The sequence below is a fragment of the Panthera tigris genome, chromosome C2, assembly GCF_018350195.1.
Source record: "Panthera tigris isolate Pti1 chromosome C2, P.tigris_Pti1_mat1.1, whole genome shotgun sequence".
Taxonomy (NCBI): domain Eukaryota; kingdom Metazoa; phylum Chordata; class Mammalia; order Carnivora; family Felidae; genus Panthera; species Panthera tigris.
This window is the reverse complement of record NC_056668.1, coordinates 127,919,110-127,932,882: the sequence shown is the minus strand read 5'-3', so window position 1 is coordinate 127,932,882 and position 13,773 is coordinate 127,919,110. Positions and strand designations below refer to the sequence as shown.

Here is a 13,773-nt window from a genome sequence, read left to right as displayed (position 1 = left end):
AAGAAATTACAACTAATAAAAGATATAAACAATAAAGGAAAAAATGTTCATACTTTTTAATGATCAAACGCAAATAAAGCCATTGTTTAAAAAAATTTTTTTTAATGTTTATTTATTTTTGAGAGAAATAGAGAGAAACAGAGTGTGAGCAGGGGATGGGTAGACAGAAGAGGGAGAAACAGAATCCAAAGCAGGCTCTAGGCCCTGAGCTGTCAGCACAGAGCCTGATGCAGGGCTCCAACCCACAAACCTGAGATCATGACCTGGGCCGAAGTCAGACTCTTAACGGACTGAGCCACCCAGGGGCCCCTGAATAAAGCCATCCTTAAAGTAACAGTTTATACCTAGAAATGTAATAACATTTCTTAAATGATGGAATTTCTTGCTGGTAGGTTTCTGTGACATTCATATGCATTGTTATTGGTGTTATGAATTATAAATTCTGTGTCATTTCTGGAAGACGATTGGGAAATATTCAGTAAGGGTCAAAAACATGAATACAAACTTTTCTTTATTTATTTTTCTAATTCATCTATGGGGGGGGGGGATTGATTTGTTACAAGAATTTGACCTTATGCAGTTGCTGAAGCAGGTTATACAGTCTCTATTAAGACTACTGACTTTTCATAAGCCTTTGGAGCTTGAGGAGGAGGGAGCCAGGAAGGGAAGATGTAGGTAAAGTGGGGGAAGAGCAAGAACAATCTGGAACCACCAGTAATGAGCTGGAGCCCATGGGTATGAACTGAAACCCATGTATGTAATTGCTTCTGACCTTGATGGTATTCACTAGTCCCAGTGGCCTTCTTGTCCTTTTACCTTTATACTAAATGCCTCTTTTACCTAAGTTAAATTGAGTTCTGATACATGCAACAGAGTATTAATTATATACTACATATATAAATACATAAATAAAATTCATATGTAGGAAAAATGGGAGGAGGAAAAAGGAGGCAAGTATATAGAAACACAACACTAAATTCAGAAAAAGCCAAGTTACTTCAAATGTGAATTGATAAATGAATTTAAAAAATTATTTCTAAGGGCAGCTGGGTGGCTCAGTTGGTTAAGTGTCCAACTCTTGTTTTCAGCTCAGGTCATAATCTCATGGTTGTGAGATTGAGCCCCGTGTCAGGCTCTGTGCTGAGTATGGAGCCTGCTTAAGATTCTCTCTCTCTCTCTCTCTCTCTCTCTCTCTCTGCCCCTCCCCTGCTCATTCTCTCTCTTTAAAAGAAAAAAAAGGTTTCCATGATGGGTTGAGAAATGATCTACCTCACTTCTGAGAAGAGGCTGTGAGGTTGCTGCTTCTCACAAGAAGGAAGGAATCCTAGGCTGACAGATACTTGAAGAGAGAATCCAGATCTGTGAGTGCAAGCCATAACTTCTTATGGATGGAAATATTTGACAATTCACTCACTCCTCCAACAAACATTTATTGAACACTTACCTATAGGAGGTGCTTCTCTAAGTTCTGAGATACAGCAGGAAAAAGCCAACCAAACAAAAAAAGTATCCCCACCTTGGTGGAGCTTGCATTCCAAAGGGGAAGAGAATTTACAATGAATGGTTGTCAGGTGGTTGACTGAAGGAAAAAGCAAAGGGGGAGCTCAGCATTTGTGCATGGAGTGATTGTATTAAGATGTGGTTGGAGAGAGCCTTGCTGAGAAGGTGACATTTGAGTGGACAATAAGGAGGGAATGAGGTCTGACCCATGCAGATATCTATGGGTCAAGTGTCCCTGGCAGAGGTCTAGATTAGGGGCTCCATTCATGGACTGGTCTCTTCTCTTTCAGGCAAATGAAGCAGATGCTGTGACTGCCGAAGGAGGTTTGGTATTTGAGGCAGGCCTGCTCCCCTTTAACCTGAAGCCCATCGTGGCAGAATTCTTTGGGTCAAAAGATGGTGCGTTCTCCCTGGGGTCCCAGGTCTCTGGTCTGACACTGCAGCCATGGGGGGAGGTAGGGTCTCTGTCAGCCTGTAGGGAACAGAGTTGCTGGAGCTCTTTGGATTGAAGGAGTCTGTCATCTATGCTGACCTACAAGGGCTAGAATGTTGACTCTCCCTGGGAAATTGTGAACTGTATGCATCCTGATCGAAATGCCCTTGGTACTGCTGGATAAGAGGGGGCAGTGCTGTCCAGAGTCCATCACTTACCCAGTGGGGTTTCACCATTGAGAGGCCCTTCTCTGGAGACACACAGATCTGGACAGCCTCTTCGCTGTGCTAATTCCCCTGCAGTTGCTACAGAACATGGATCTGTGAATGATGTGAGGAGAGATTTGGGGGGAATTGAAGAATAAGGCTTTGCCTCCTCCCATACTTGTCCATAACTGTCATCAGTGGGTACATGAGCACAGCCCACCTCAATCTGTGTCCAACTTTCAGGGCTCTGTCAAAATCCCGGGGTCACCCCTGCATCCTTCCTCTCACACCTTTACCATTGTGTCTGGGCTGCAGGCAAAGAAACAGAGAAAGGAGAAAAGCCTTTGGGGAGAAACAGTAACATCACAATGACTGGGAGCTGAGGTCTCCCTAAGAATGCCCTGCAGGCCCTGTAGTAGCCAGTGGCCCCAACCCCATGTCTCCACTGGCTACAAGGGGCTGGCTTAAAGGAACTAGTGTTCATTGCCCTGAAAATGGACTCCCCCCCCCCCCACTCCTATTAATCAAAGGGCATTTTTTTTCTTTTTTTACCTGTTCACCAGGAGATGGTGCAGGTCCTAGGATTTCCTGAAGTTGCCCATTGCACACACTCTGGAAGATTAGTTAGCAATAATGCGGTGTCTTCCTTTGGTCCTCCTTTCACTCTTTTCCTTTGCAGATCCACAAACCTACCATTATGCTGTAGCTGTGGTGAAGAAGGACAGCGACTTCCAGCTGAACCAGCTTCGAGGCAAGAAGTCTTGCCACACGGGCCTAGGATGGTCTGCTGGGTGGAACATCCCCATTGGGGTACTTCTTCCTTCTGACTCCACTGAAAAAGGTAGGCTTGCTAGGGCTGGGTGCCCTCAGGCAGGACTCCTATGCCAGTCACCCACATAGATTGTGTTGGGGCCATATAATCACTACCAGGCGCTGAGTTTCATGAACTACAAGGTGAGGAGAGGACAGCCTGATTTAAATGTGACTAGCTGGGTTTGCTTGCACCAGCGACCCTCGGGAACTGGCAGCTGAGTCTTCTCTCAGCAAAGGCCCCTTGGTCTCTGAGCTTCTGAAAGCCCCACATTCATTGTAACCCCAGCAGTTTGGCTTGACAAGGGCCATCCCTGGGGCTCATGAGAAAGGGGAACTCCCTTCCAGCTTCCCAGGAAGGCTCACTAGGGATTATAGTCACACCATCGGCAGTCAGGCCTCAGTGCCTGGGGTGAGGGTTTGGATGGGGGCAAGAAGTGAGGAGCAGACTGGAGCCAAGAATTTTTTATGTCCTTTTTGTTCAGTTTTGATGAGCCAAGGGAGTCTAGGGTGCCTCATTAGCCTTTGAAAGACGATGGGCAAATCTTTTCTGTGCTTTTGATCCCTGCCAACTCTGCAGCATCCATGTTTTGCCTGTGATAGAAACAAAGGGGCTTTTGGGGTCAGATGGAGTGCCAAAGCCTGGGCCATAGCTCTGGCCGTGTTTGCCCTTTCTTGGGGTCTCTTTTGCCTCCATGTCTGACACTGCTGGACATCTGTCTGAAAAGTTATGACTGTTGGCCTACCCCCTACCAACCACCAGGCAAATTATCCCAACCCTCTTCCATGGATTCCTGGAACTACCATCAACTACCATAGCTCCTGGATCCAAAGGGGAGAGGGGTGGGTGGGACCATGTCCCGAAGTAAGAAAGGGCAATTGGAGCTCCTGCAGTGTTTAGAGTTCTGTCTGCCACACCTAGAGCCTCCATGGTGGTGAGTTAACAAGGTGAGCGGTCCCTTGGTTCAGTGTAGGTAGGTGGCTCTCTGCAGTGGACATGCTAATGACCCCAGGCCCACACATTGGTGTGATGTCTGAACACATGGGGACCCTGGGCCATCCACTTCTTTGGCTATGGGCACTGTTGGCCACCTCTGGACATCTGCTTCCTTAGGACAGTCTTGGGAAGTATGTACAGCCTCATGGGATCTCACAGAGGGCCACTCACTCACACACATACACAACCCAGAGGCCCCCAGCCAGTTCATGCCCTGAGGTCCATATGTCTGTGTTGAGCAGCCACAGCAGAAATGGCCGAGTTCTTCTCCAGCAGCTGTGTCCCCTGTGCGAACAGGACAGCGTTCCCCAGACTGTGTCAACTGTGTGTGGGGAAAGGGACAGACAAGTGTGCCTGCTCCTTCCAGGAACCGTACTTCGGCTACTCAGGTGCCTTCAAGTGAGTGGGGCCCCCCTGCTTCTCCTCACCCTGATGATGGGGAAACTAAGGCACAGGAAACTCAGACCACCTAGAGTGTAGTGTGAAACCCAGGGTCCTGAGTGCTTCCCATGGCCCATCCTCACTCCTAACCATCCTGAGGAGCAGCCTTCTGCGTGGGAGCCCCTCTTTGCCTCCCAGGGAGCCTGTGTGCTCCCTCCTGGACCAGGGAGGGCTTGGGGGACAGACCTATCTCTAGGTCTCTGGGATCCACACACACAGGCTTGGGCTTCCAGATGGGCCAAAGGCCAAGACCTCCCAGCTTGCTTATTTCTGGCAGAGCATCTCCTTTTGTCAGGGACATGTGCTCGCCTCTCCCCACCTCCCTCTCAGCCCTCTGCAGGCACCTCTCCATGTCTGTAAGAGAAATGGCTACTGGTCAAAACCAGAACAAAACTGGCTGGGAATCCAAGGCTATCCTGAGTTTTTATCCTCCATGAATCGGGCTTTATTAAAAAAAAAAAAAAATCAATCACTTTAGGCTGCCTTCAAAGGGGAAAGTGCGGGTCCTTCCTTCACACCATCCCTCCCTAGAATCACCTGGGTTGTGGCTTACAGAGCTCCTGCCTACTTTAGACCCGGGATGGCTGTGGAGGTTCAAAAGCCCCTCAGACAGGGCCATTGCCTCTGTGAGGACACACTGAAGTCTGGGAAACTGTGGGCAAAGCCGCGTGAGCCAGTGGTCAGGGCAGAGCCTCTGAGGGGTTGCCAGGGCAGGGGTGAGCCCAAGTCACAGACAGTGGCCTGACTATCGCTTTCCCGTTCCTCAGGTGTCTGCAGGATGGTGTGGGGGATGTGGCCTTCGTGAGGCATATGACAGTGTTTGGTAAGTGCTGAATGGAGGGAGAATCATGTGAGCCATACCCTGGCCAGGGGAACTGGTTCTTACCTGAAAGTTTCCTAACATCTAGAGATGGGTGATGACAAGACCGTTAATGATACAGGAGAGTTTCTGTAGAAAAATCATTTCTGTTATTTGTACTTGGTTTAGTGTTCAATTTGTTCAGTTTGCAAATCTACTAAACGAACTGAAACAGTATTTACCAATTAATAAAACAAGTTGTAATAATTCAATTCTCTTAGCCACTGCAATATCCATTTCAAATGTAATCACATTCTCCCGAATTCTTCAGTATAAATGGCTCCTAAATGCTTCAAACACCTTAAACAAACACACAAATTATTATAATGATTTCAGAACTTATTAGCACATCTACAACTAGAGGTGTTGCAAAAGCATTATTACTGTGGACAAAAATATATTTCTTTTGTGTTTCTACATTGAAAAAAATAAACCCTTTTAAGAGTTTTGGGCCGGGTCACCTGGGTGGCTCAGTCGGTTGAGCGGCCGACTTGGGCTCAAGTCATGAACTCACTGATTGTGAGTTCGAGCCCCACATTGGCCTCTGTGCTGACAGCTCAGAGCCTGGAGCCTGCTTTGGATCTTGTGTCTCCTCTCTCTGTTGCTCCCCCACTTTCTCATTCTCTCTCAAAAATAAAGATTAAAATTAAAAAAAAAAAAGAGTTTGGGCCATTTATCAGAAAGAAACAAAAAAACCAAAATAATATTTCAGGCAAATTGAAGTTACAGAATCTGGGTTTTGTTTTGTAACCAATCAAATTTCTATCACATACAGAATACACTTGTATTGTTCAAGATGTTTAAACCAAATGAATATTCAGTATGCTAGGTTCATTTTTAAGATAAATGTCTGCTACCTCAAAGGAAACTTTAAGTCATCACTTTTCACAGAGCTCCTTACAACACAGTGTCTTTCTCTAGCATGAAAGAGGAGTTCAAGGTCCTTTGTTGCTTTGTTCAGCTATTCACAATTCACAGTCCCCTCATTATTACACACTGACCTGGTTTGTTAGCATTTTGGCAACTGACGCATGTCTTATTAATAATCAGTAAATTTGATTAGTGGGGTCATTCATGGGTTTCATTTCCCAGAATCAAGTTGTTCCAGATAATTGTCATTGTTATTTCCTCTGGTTGCTCAAGTGGTCACAGTTACCATGCCAGTGGGCAGAGTCTTCTAACACTCACCCTGAAGCATTTGAAAACATCTTCACTTTCTGAAAACAACAGGCTGTCCCAGCCTGTCCTCATTTACTTTTACTGAAAGTCATTTGCCTGCTAATATAGATCACTCATTGCCTTCGAAAAAAAAGTTTATTTACTTGGAGAGAGAAAGAGAAAGAGAGAGAGAGAGAGAGAGAGAGAGAGAGAGAGAGAGAGAGAGAGAGAGTGAGTCAGCAGGGGAGGGGCAGAGAGAGAGAGGACAGAGGATCCAAAGCAGGCTCTGTTCTGACAGCAGCGAGCCCAATGCAGGGCTTGAACTCATGAACTGTGAGATCATGACCTGAGCCAAAGTCGGACACTTAACCAACTGAGCCACCCAGGAACCCCCACTCATTGCCTTTTAAGTAGAAGTTTATAAGAGACTATCCATCAGGCTTTTGGGGTACAAGTGAGTGTTGGGGAGCTGCTGCTACCACTGGGACCTTGAGGTAAAGTTCTTTCTTTCTGGAGCTATTAGACCATATTGATTTTTTTTTAATTGAATTCTGATATTACTAAATCATTAAAATTTTTTCTTTCAATATAAAGATTTAAAATGTATTTTCTCTTCGACATACCTAATTAAACTTGTAACCTTATACAAGAGCTCTAATTGTACTCCTTCCCTTTCAGTGTGAGAGTTTATGAACCCCAAAGACCTTCTCTATGAGTTTTCTAGGGCTGCCGTGACAAAATACCACAAACTGGGTGGCTTAAGCAATAGAAGTTTATTGTCTCACAGTTTGAGAGGCTAGAAGTCCAAGATCAAGGTGTGAGTAGGGTGGGTTCCTTCTGGAGGTTCTGAGGGGGAATCTGTTCTTTGCCTCTCCCCTAGATTTCTGGTGGTTTGCCGGCAATCTTTGGTGTCCCTTGTTGGCTTGTGGTCACACCAGCCCAACCTAAGTCCTTCTCTTCACATGGCATTCTCCTTGCGTGTGTATCATTTTTATCAGCATACCAGTCATGCTGGAGTAGGGGCTCACACTACTGTAGTGTGACCTCATCTTAGCTAATGACAGCTGCAATGACTCTATTTCCAAGTAAGGCCACATTCTCAGGTAACGGGCATTTAGGACCTCAATATAGGAATTTCAGGGGACACAATTCAACCCAGAACACTTTCAAATACCAAGACAAGGGGAACCAAACAGTCTGTTTCCCTCACAAGGTTTTCTGGCCCTCTTTGTACCTGTAGAGTACCCTGACTGGGGCCCTATGCCTCCTTCAACTCTTTCACCACCTTTCCCCAGCAGGCTCTGCCTCCAGGGGAGGATCGCCATTTTAGTGGGGGACCTGGATTGTCCTCGCATGGTGATGCATCAGCCTCAGACTAGCTCACAAGTTACCTTAACTCTCCGAGCCTACGTTTCCTCATCTCTAGAATGGCATCATCATATCACTGGCCTCCCCAGTTGCTATGAGGATTAAATGAAAGCCTTCAGCACAGTCTTTGGTGTGCTGTGAGTGCTCAGAAAACATTTGCTGTCATCATTCATATCGGCAGAGTTACAGACGTGTGGGGTAGTAAGAGGGGTCCTGGGCCAAACAGGCTTCCCGGCCCCGGGTCTATCTGCAGTGAGAACCAGTCATTTCACCTCCTGAGGCCTCAGGTTCCTCATATGTATAAAATGTATTTGGAAAAAATTTTCTTTCAGTCCTCTTTAGGTTGTTAAAAAATTATTAAAGACAAATTAGGTGATACAAACACATTTTAACATTTCATGAAGTTGACAGTCTCCTTTTGGAGAGCTGAAAAATGGGGTGGAAGTCAGGGAGCTTCTATAAATGAATAAAGGACAAGAAAGAGACAAATAGACTATTGACTGGGGCCATATAGTCAACTTTGTCTAGGTTAGAAGGCCCAGGGTTGGCTTGGTGTTCGGGGACTTGCTGATTTGAATAGACTTTGTTTCTGGTCAAGCAGAGCATTTAGAGGGACACAAAAGCTGATCTAAATTTTGGTTTACTTATGTGGTACCTCGGCAGGACTAGCTCCATCTTGGGCCTAGAAAGTTATTACAATAAGGTCAAACAGTCTGTGATTCAGGGAGCAGCAGGGACCACAGCTCATAGCTCTGTCTACAGTTGGCCCATCTGGGCTTTCTTCCCCCAGAGAACCTGCCAAACAAAGCTGACAGGGACCAGTATGAGCTGCTCTGCCTGGACAACTCCCGGAAGTCAGTGGATGAATACAAGGACTGTCACCTGGCCCATTTCCCTTCTCATGCTGTCGTGGCTCGAAAGGTGGGGGGCAAGGAGGACTTGATCTGGGAGCTTCTCAACCAGGCCCAGGTATTCCCACCCACCACCCTCCCTTCCTGCTTGGGGGAGGGGGTGTCCCTGCTTGGATTTGGGGCATTTTCCTACATTCCCTTCTAGCTACTCTGGAAGTTCTTCTGGGTGTAGGACAGGAACCATGTCACACATCATCTGCTTCACTGAAAAGCCACTCAGTCTGTATATGTTATAGACAGCAGAGGCCATAAAACCCTCACCTTATATCATTGACCTCCTGGTCCAAAGACTCTATAGAAGTGCCTCATTGCTCCATTTTTTTCTTTTCAGTTCTAAAGGGTCCTCATGATGCAGGGCAGGTGCCCCTCCTCTATGGAGTATTCTCCTATTATCTTACTGGCATGCGATCCTGCCCTCCTGACTTCCCTCAGTGGCAGGTTCTCTCACCATGAGCATTCTCTCTGTCTGGTGTTGGTGGCAGCCTCTCCCATCCAGCCTTTATCCATCCCCTGACCGCTCTCTCTTGGCGCTCCCTGCTCAGCACTGGGGATTCAGAGATGAAGGGCACAATGACTTGCCCTTGAGTTGCTCCCAGATGAGGGTGGGAGACATGATGAATATACATACAAACTATCACCAGATGAAATGGTACAACCTTGGGGACCTGGATTGTGTACTTTGTAGAGGTCAGAGGAACTAATTTGTAGGGTATATCTGGGAAGATTCTTGAGCCCTGGGAAGTAAGCTGTGTGTACCCCTAGGAAGTACGGGAGGTTGCCAGAGGTCACATTTCATGTAGAGCCACTGCAAAAGCAAAAAGTGGACAGACACTGGAAAGACCTTGGGGGTAGGTACAATAGTCAGGAATGGCTTTGGGCCAGCTAGTGGGAGTTGTAGGCAAAGGGCCCTTCCGTTGTTTGGAGGCCGGAAAGTTTCCAGCTTGTCCTTCAGTGGTAGGCCTGAGGTAGGAGAGGAACCCAGGACTCCTGACGTCCAGGCTCAGTGGCAGGTGCTGGACCACTAGCCGCTCCAGGACGAAGACCACTAGAGCCACTAGAGCCACTAATGGCCAGGAATCAGGCAGCCTTCACTGCCTGTCACATGGGAACATGACACTGGGGAGGAGCAGCTGCCTGGCATACAGCAACCCGTACCTCTTGGTGCGAATCTCAGGGGGACAGCCCCTGGCGGTTTCCCTGAAGCCGCACATGGCAGACCAGCTGGGATTTGGGTAAAGTATTCCCTGGAGAGAGACATGAGAAGCCCAGGAACCACAGGGACGTTGGTGGGCCAGGCGCTTTGTCTTTACTCTCAGGTGCTCATGTTTTTTCACTTTCAGTTTTCCTTATTTGGTTTTGGGTTTGTTTTCCCTTTCCCTTGCTATGCCAGCCTCCCTCCTTCTCTGTTTGTTTTATCCTTTGAACAGGAACATTTTGGAAAAGACAAGTCAACAGAATTCCAGCTCTTTGCCTCTCCTCATGGGAAGGACTTGCTGTTTACAGATGCTACCGATGGGTTTTTAAGAGTCCCTCCTAAGATGGATGCCAAGCTATACCTGGGATACAAATATTTTGCTGCCATTCATCGTCTAAGGATAGGTGTGTAAGGTCCTGGGAGGGCAGCAGAGCAGGAAAGCCAGAGAAGCTTTCCCAGTGCCTGCAAGCCTCATCCTACCCAACCTTCACTGGCCCGTGGAGCCTAAGGGAGCTACCAACTGCACTGGGTTAGTGAGGGGATTTTCTGCTGAGCTGCAGAAAAGGCCTGAATTATGAGATCACAAAAGGGTTTTGAAGACCTTCAGGTTACAGTCAATTTGAAGTAATGATGGTTCTCAGTCCTGTGTATTAACCAGGGTCACCTTCCCAGTGCCCAGGAGAAATAGCACATCCCAAACTGATGTGGGAACATGGCCTCTGCCACTATTAGGAATGAAACTAGGATTTCAGAGGGTGTTATTTCAGCTCTTGCCTTCCTCTGGATCCCTATGGCTCATTTTTTCTTTCTTTCCTTCCTTATTTTTTTCTTCATTTAGTCAACCAATAGTTATTGAGCACCTACAAAAGCCACTGTGTTAGATGTGGGTATACTGTGGTGAGCAGATATTGGGTGAGGGGAGAACAATTAGGCCTACCCCAAAGATAACACATGACTACCAACTGGGGAATGCTGCTGGATGGGAGAACCCAGTCCTGTCAGAGAAAACCCCGGAAGGTCCTGACCTGGGCTGGTGCTCAGAAAGGCCTCCCCTCGGAAGGGTGTACTTGAGGAGGTGAGGTCAGTAGGGAGAGGGACTGCTCTGCCTTCATTGTTCCTTCTGAGTACTGAGTTCCCCATTTCTCCCAGAGGGTGATAGGCAGGGAATGAGCAGGGATGTCTCATGCCCACTCTGCTGCTGTCAGTGAGGACACCATTGGGCAGCCATTCTGCAGTCAGTGGCACTAACCTCCCAGATGTATGTGAGGACTTATTTTGCATGCTGGGCTTTTCTCCACCTGTCCTAGGTGTGGAAGACTCCCAGAGGGTGCTGTGGTGTGCAGTGGGCCACCATGAGAGGGTCAAGTGCGATGAGTGGAGTGCTGTAAGTGGTGGCGCCTTACAGTGTACCATGGAGGAGACCGTTGAGAACTGCATCGCTGCCATCGTGGTAAGGAGGGCCCTACCTCCACAGCTGGGCTTGGACACCCAGATACATGGCCTCTCTGCCCTTTTCCCATATGTCTTCCTGTCAGCCATGAGGCTAAGATGTACCTGTTGTGTGCTGCCCCACCCCCTCCTCAGCCCCATGCGACTCCACCCAATGCACCCCTCCAGCTCAGGCTGGCCCAAGACCCAGACTCCTTAGGTACTTAGCTCTGGAGTCCTGGGAGCTTTGGGAAGTGGGGTGGCATCCCAGGGTGTGGATTATGAAAGCAAATCAGCCTTCTCAGTCCTTGAGTCATTAAGTTTAACTTTTTTCTGGTGCCAAAAATATTACATGCTACAAGAGAAATGAAAGATAAATAAAATCATTCACAACATCATAACTCAGAGATCATGACCATATAATTTCTGAGTTATGAAGTTGTGTTGTTATTAACTTTCCTTTCTCTAAGAGCAGACAATATTTTTGTGATTAGAAAAAATAAATTCAGGAGGCACCTGGGTGGCTCAGTCATTTGAGCTTTTGGCTTCTGCTCAGATCATGATCTCGTGGTTAGTGAGTTTGAGCCCCACATCGGGCTTGCTGCTGTCAGCCTGTCAGTGCAGAGCCCGCTTCTGTCCCCTCACTTTGCCCCCTCCCCCACTGGCACTCTCTCAAAAATACATAAACATTAAAAAAAAAAAAAGAAAATTATAAATAAAATACTAAAAAATTGACAGAAACCTAGGAGACACACAGTCTTCTTGAAGAAAGAAGATCTGTATTTTGGTAAGCCTTCCTGGGAATAACCCGTACATTAAGATCTGGCAATTTATACAGTCTCCTAAATTTGTCGGTTACAAAGATTAAATGAATTTGAGTGCTCGGGACATTGCCTAGCATATAGTAAGCAGCCAATAAATGTTATCTATTGTTATTATTATTTAAAGTCAACACAGAAGGTGTACTTTCTTAGGTAATGAAATATTTGTTTAAAATATGTTTTTAATGGCTGCATAATATTCCACCAAGTATTTCAGCCTCAATTTATTTAACTAATTTATAAATGCCTACATTTGATTTATTCTCAAATCCTTTGCTATTGTAGATAATACGGATTGAATATTTTTGTTCTATGACCCCAGTATTTCCGGGTGTATCTTTAATAGTAATGATAGCTAATATTTGTGAAGCTACTTACTATGAGCCAAGTATGTTTATGAGCTCTTATCTTGTATTAACTCATTTAATCCTCACAATAAGCTCAGGAGCCCATTTTCTGGATGAAAAAAATATATAGAATAGTTTTGAGGTATGTGTCCTTTAAAATAGATCCTGGAGACTGTGTGGGTTAGTGGTCATGAGCTAAGGAATGAAACTATGTTTTAGTCTTAGTAACTGTCTATTAGAGGAATTATTTAAGCTGTCTCTGATCTAGTTCACTAATGTATAAAAGGGGGAGGATTATAGTACTTACCTTGTTGGATTTTGTGAGCAATACATGAGATAATCACTGGAAGGTGTTTCAAAAGGACCTGGCGTATAGTAAGGGCTTGGTAAGTTTTTGTTTCTATAGTTGCTACTGTTTTAAGATAAATTTCTAGTAAGGCAGTTAATAGATCAAAAGCGAAGCATGTGTATGTATCTGTGTGTTTTTATCACAGTGACCTTATCTATACATTTTTTGCTCTGCTGTTGGAAAATTTCATTGATTTAAATAATAACCTATTAATGAATTATTTAACTGGAGAAATTAATTGTTTATCGAATATCTCTGTTGTGTTAGTGCTCTGAGTTAGTGCTAATGGGATTATGGGAACAGAGTTGAACTCCACCATAGAGAAGAAAACATGTTTCATAGAAACATTAGTAAATACGGTCTCTGAATCTGGCCATGTAGATGGCTGAGTAGTAACAGTCACAAATAAAATGTGGTAAGGACATGTCCAGTACTCAACATGGGACTAATGAGAGGTCAGAGATGCCAGGGAGCATGATCTGTGTTGGCTGCTTGCTCCTGGGTCAACATGTCCAGCTTTCTAAACCCTGTGGTTATATGGCAGAAGTTTTGATTAATCAAAAGTACATGTGACATAAAGTTAATGAGACAGAAAACCTCTGAGGGTCAGTGAGATAGGAAACAGCCTCACTTTTGTGCTACTGATTTATTTCTTCAGAAAGGAGACGCTGATGCCATGACTTTGGATGGAGGCTTCATCTACATAGCGGGCCAGTGTGGTCTAGTGCCTGTCCTGGCAGAGAACTACAGTAAGTGGAGGGGGTGCCTCTCGCTGTTTTATTTCCTCGAGGCCATTGACATGAAAGATGAAGAAACGATTTAGTTCACTGTTGAGATAATAACTACTGTTGGAATGTAAGAGGCTAGCAGATAATATCCTCTTTCCCCAGAGTCAGAACCAATGAAGATATGGATACAGGAATAAGGCAGAATGAGATCAAAGGAGATCT

At 45.8% G+C, this 13,773-nt stretch overlaps 1 protein-coding gene and 1 long non-coding RNA gene across 2 annotated transcripts in view; one reads left to right on the top strand and one right to left on the bottom strand.

The window, feature by feature from the left end:
- LOC102960834 (inhibitor of carbonic anhydrase) overlaps window positions 1-13,773 on the top strand; it is a 57,314-nt gene that overhangs the window by 27,377 nt on the left and 16,164 nt on the right. Inside the window, exons 3-10 of the mRNA XM_007087396.3 lie at window positions 1,791-1,899; window positions 2,819-2,980; window positions 4,189-4,345; window positions 5,155-5,210; window positions 8,563-8,741; window positions 10,111-10,282; window positions 11,186-11,328; window positions 13,482-13,572. Of these exons, the coding sequence (XP_007087458.2) occupies window positions 1,791-1,899; window positions 2,819-2,980; window positions 4,189-4,345; window positions 5,155-5,210; window positions 8,563-8,741; window positions 10,111-10,282; window positions 11,186-11,328; window positions 13,482-13,572 (1,069 nt within the window). The remainder of the gene's footprint in view (window positions 1-1,790; window positions 1,900-2,818; window positions 2,981-4,188; window positions 4,346-5,154; window positions 5,211-8,562; window positions 8,742-10,110; window positions 10,283-11,185; window positions 11,329-13,481; window positions 13,573-13,773) is intronic.
- On the bottom strand, window positions 1,318-2,985 carry LOC122242000. Its single transcript, XR_006222137.1, has 4 exons — window positions 2,692-2,985; window positions 2,360-2,448; window positions 2,152-2,253; window positions 1,318-1,972 (listed from the first exon to the last, which is right to left on the bottom strand). It is a non-coding gene; the product is annotated as an uncharacterized LOC122242000 (long non-coding RNA).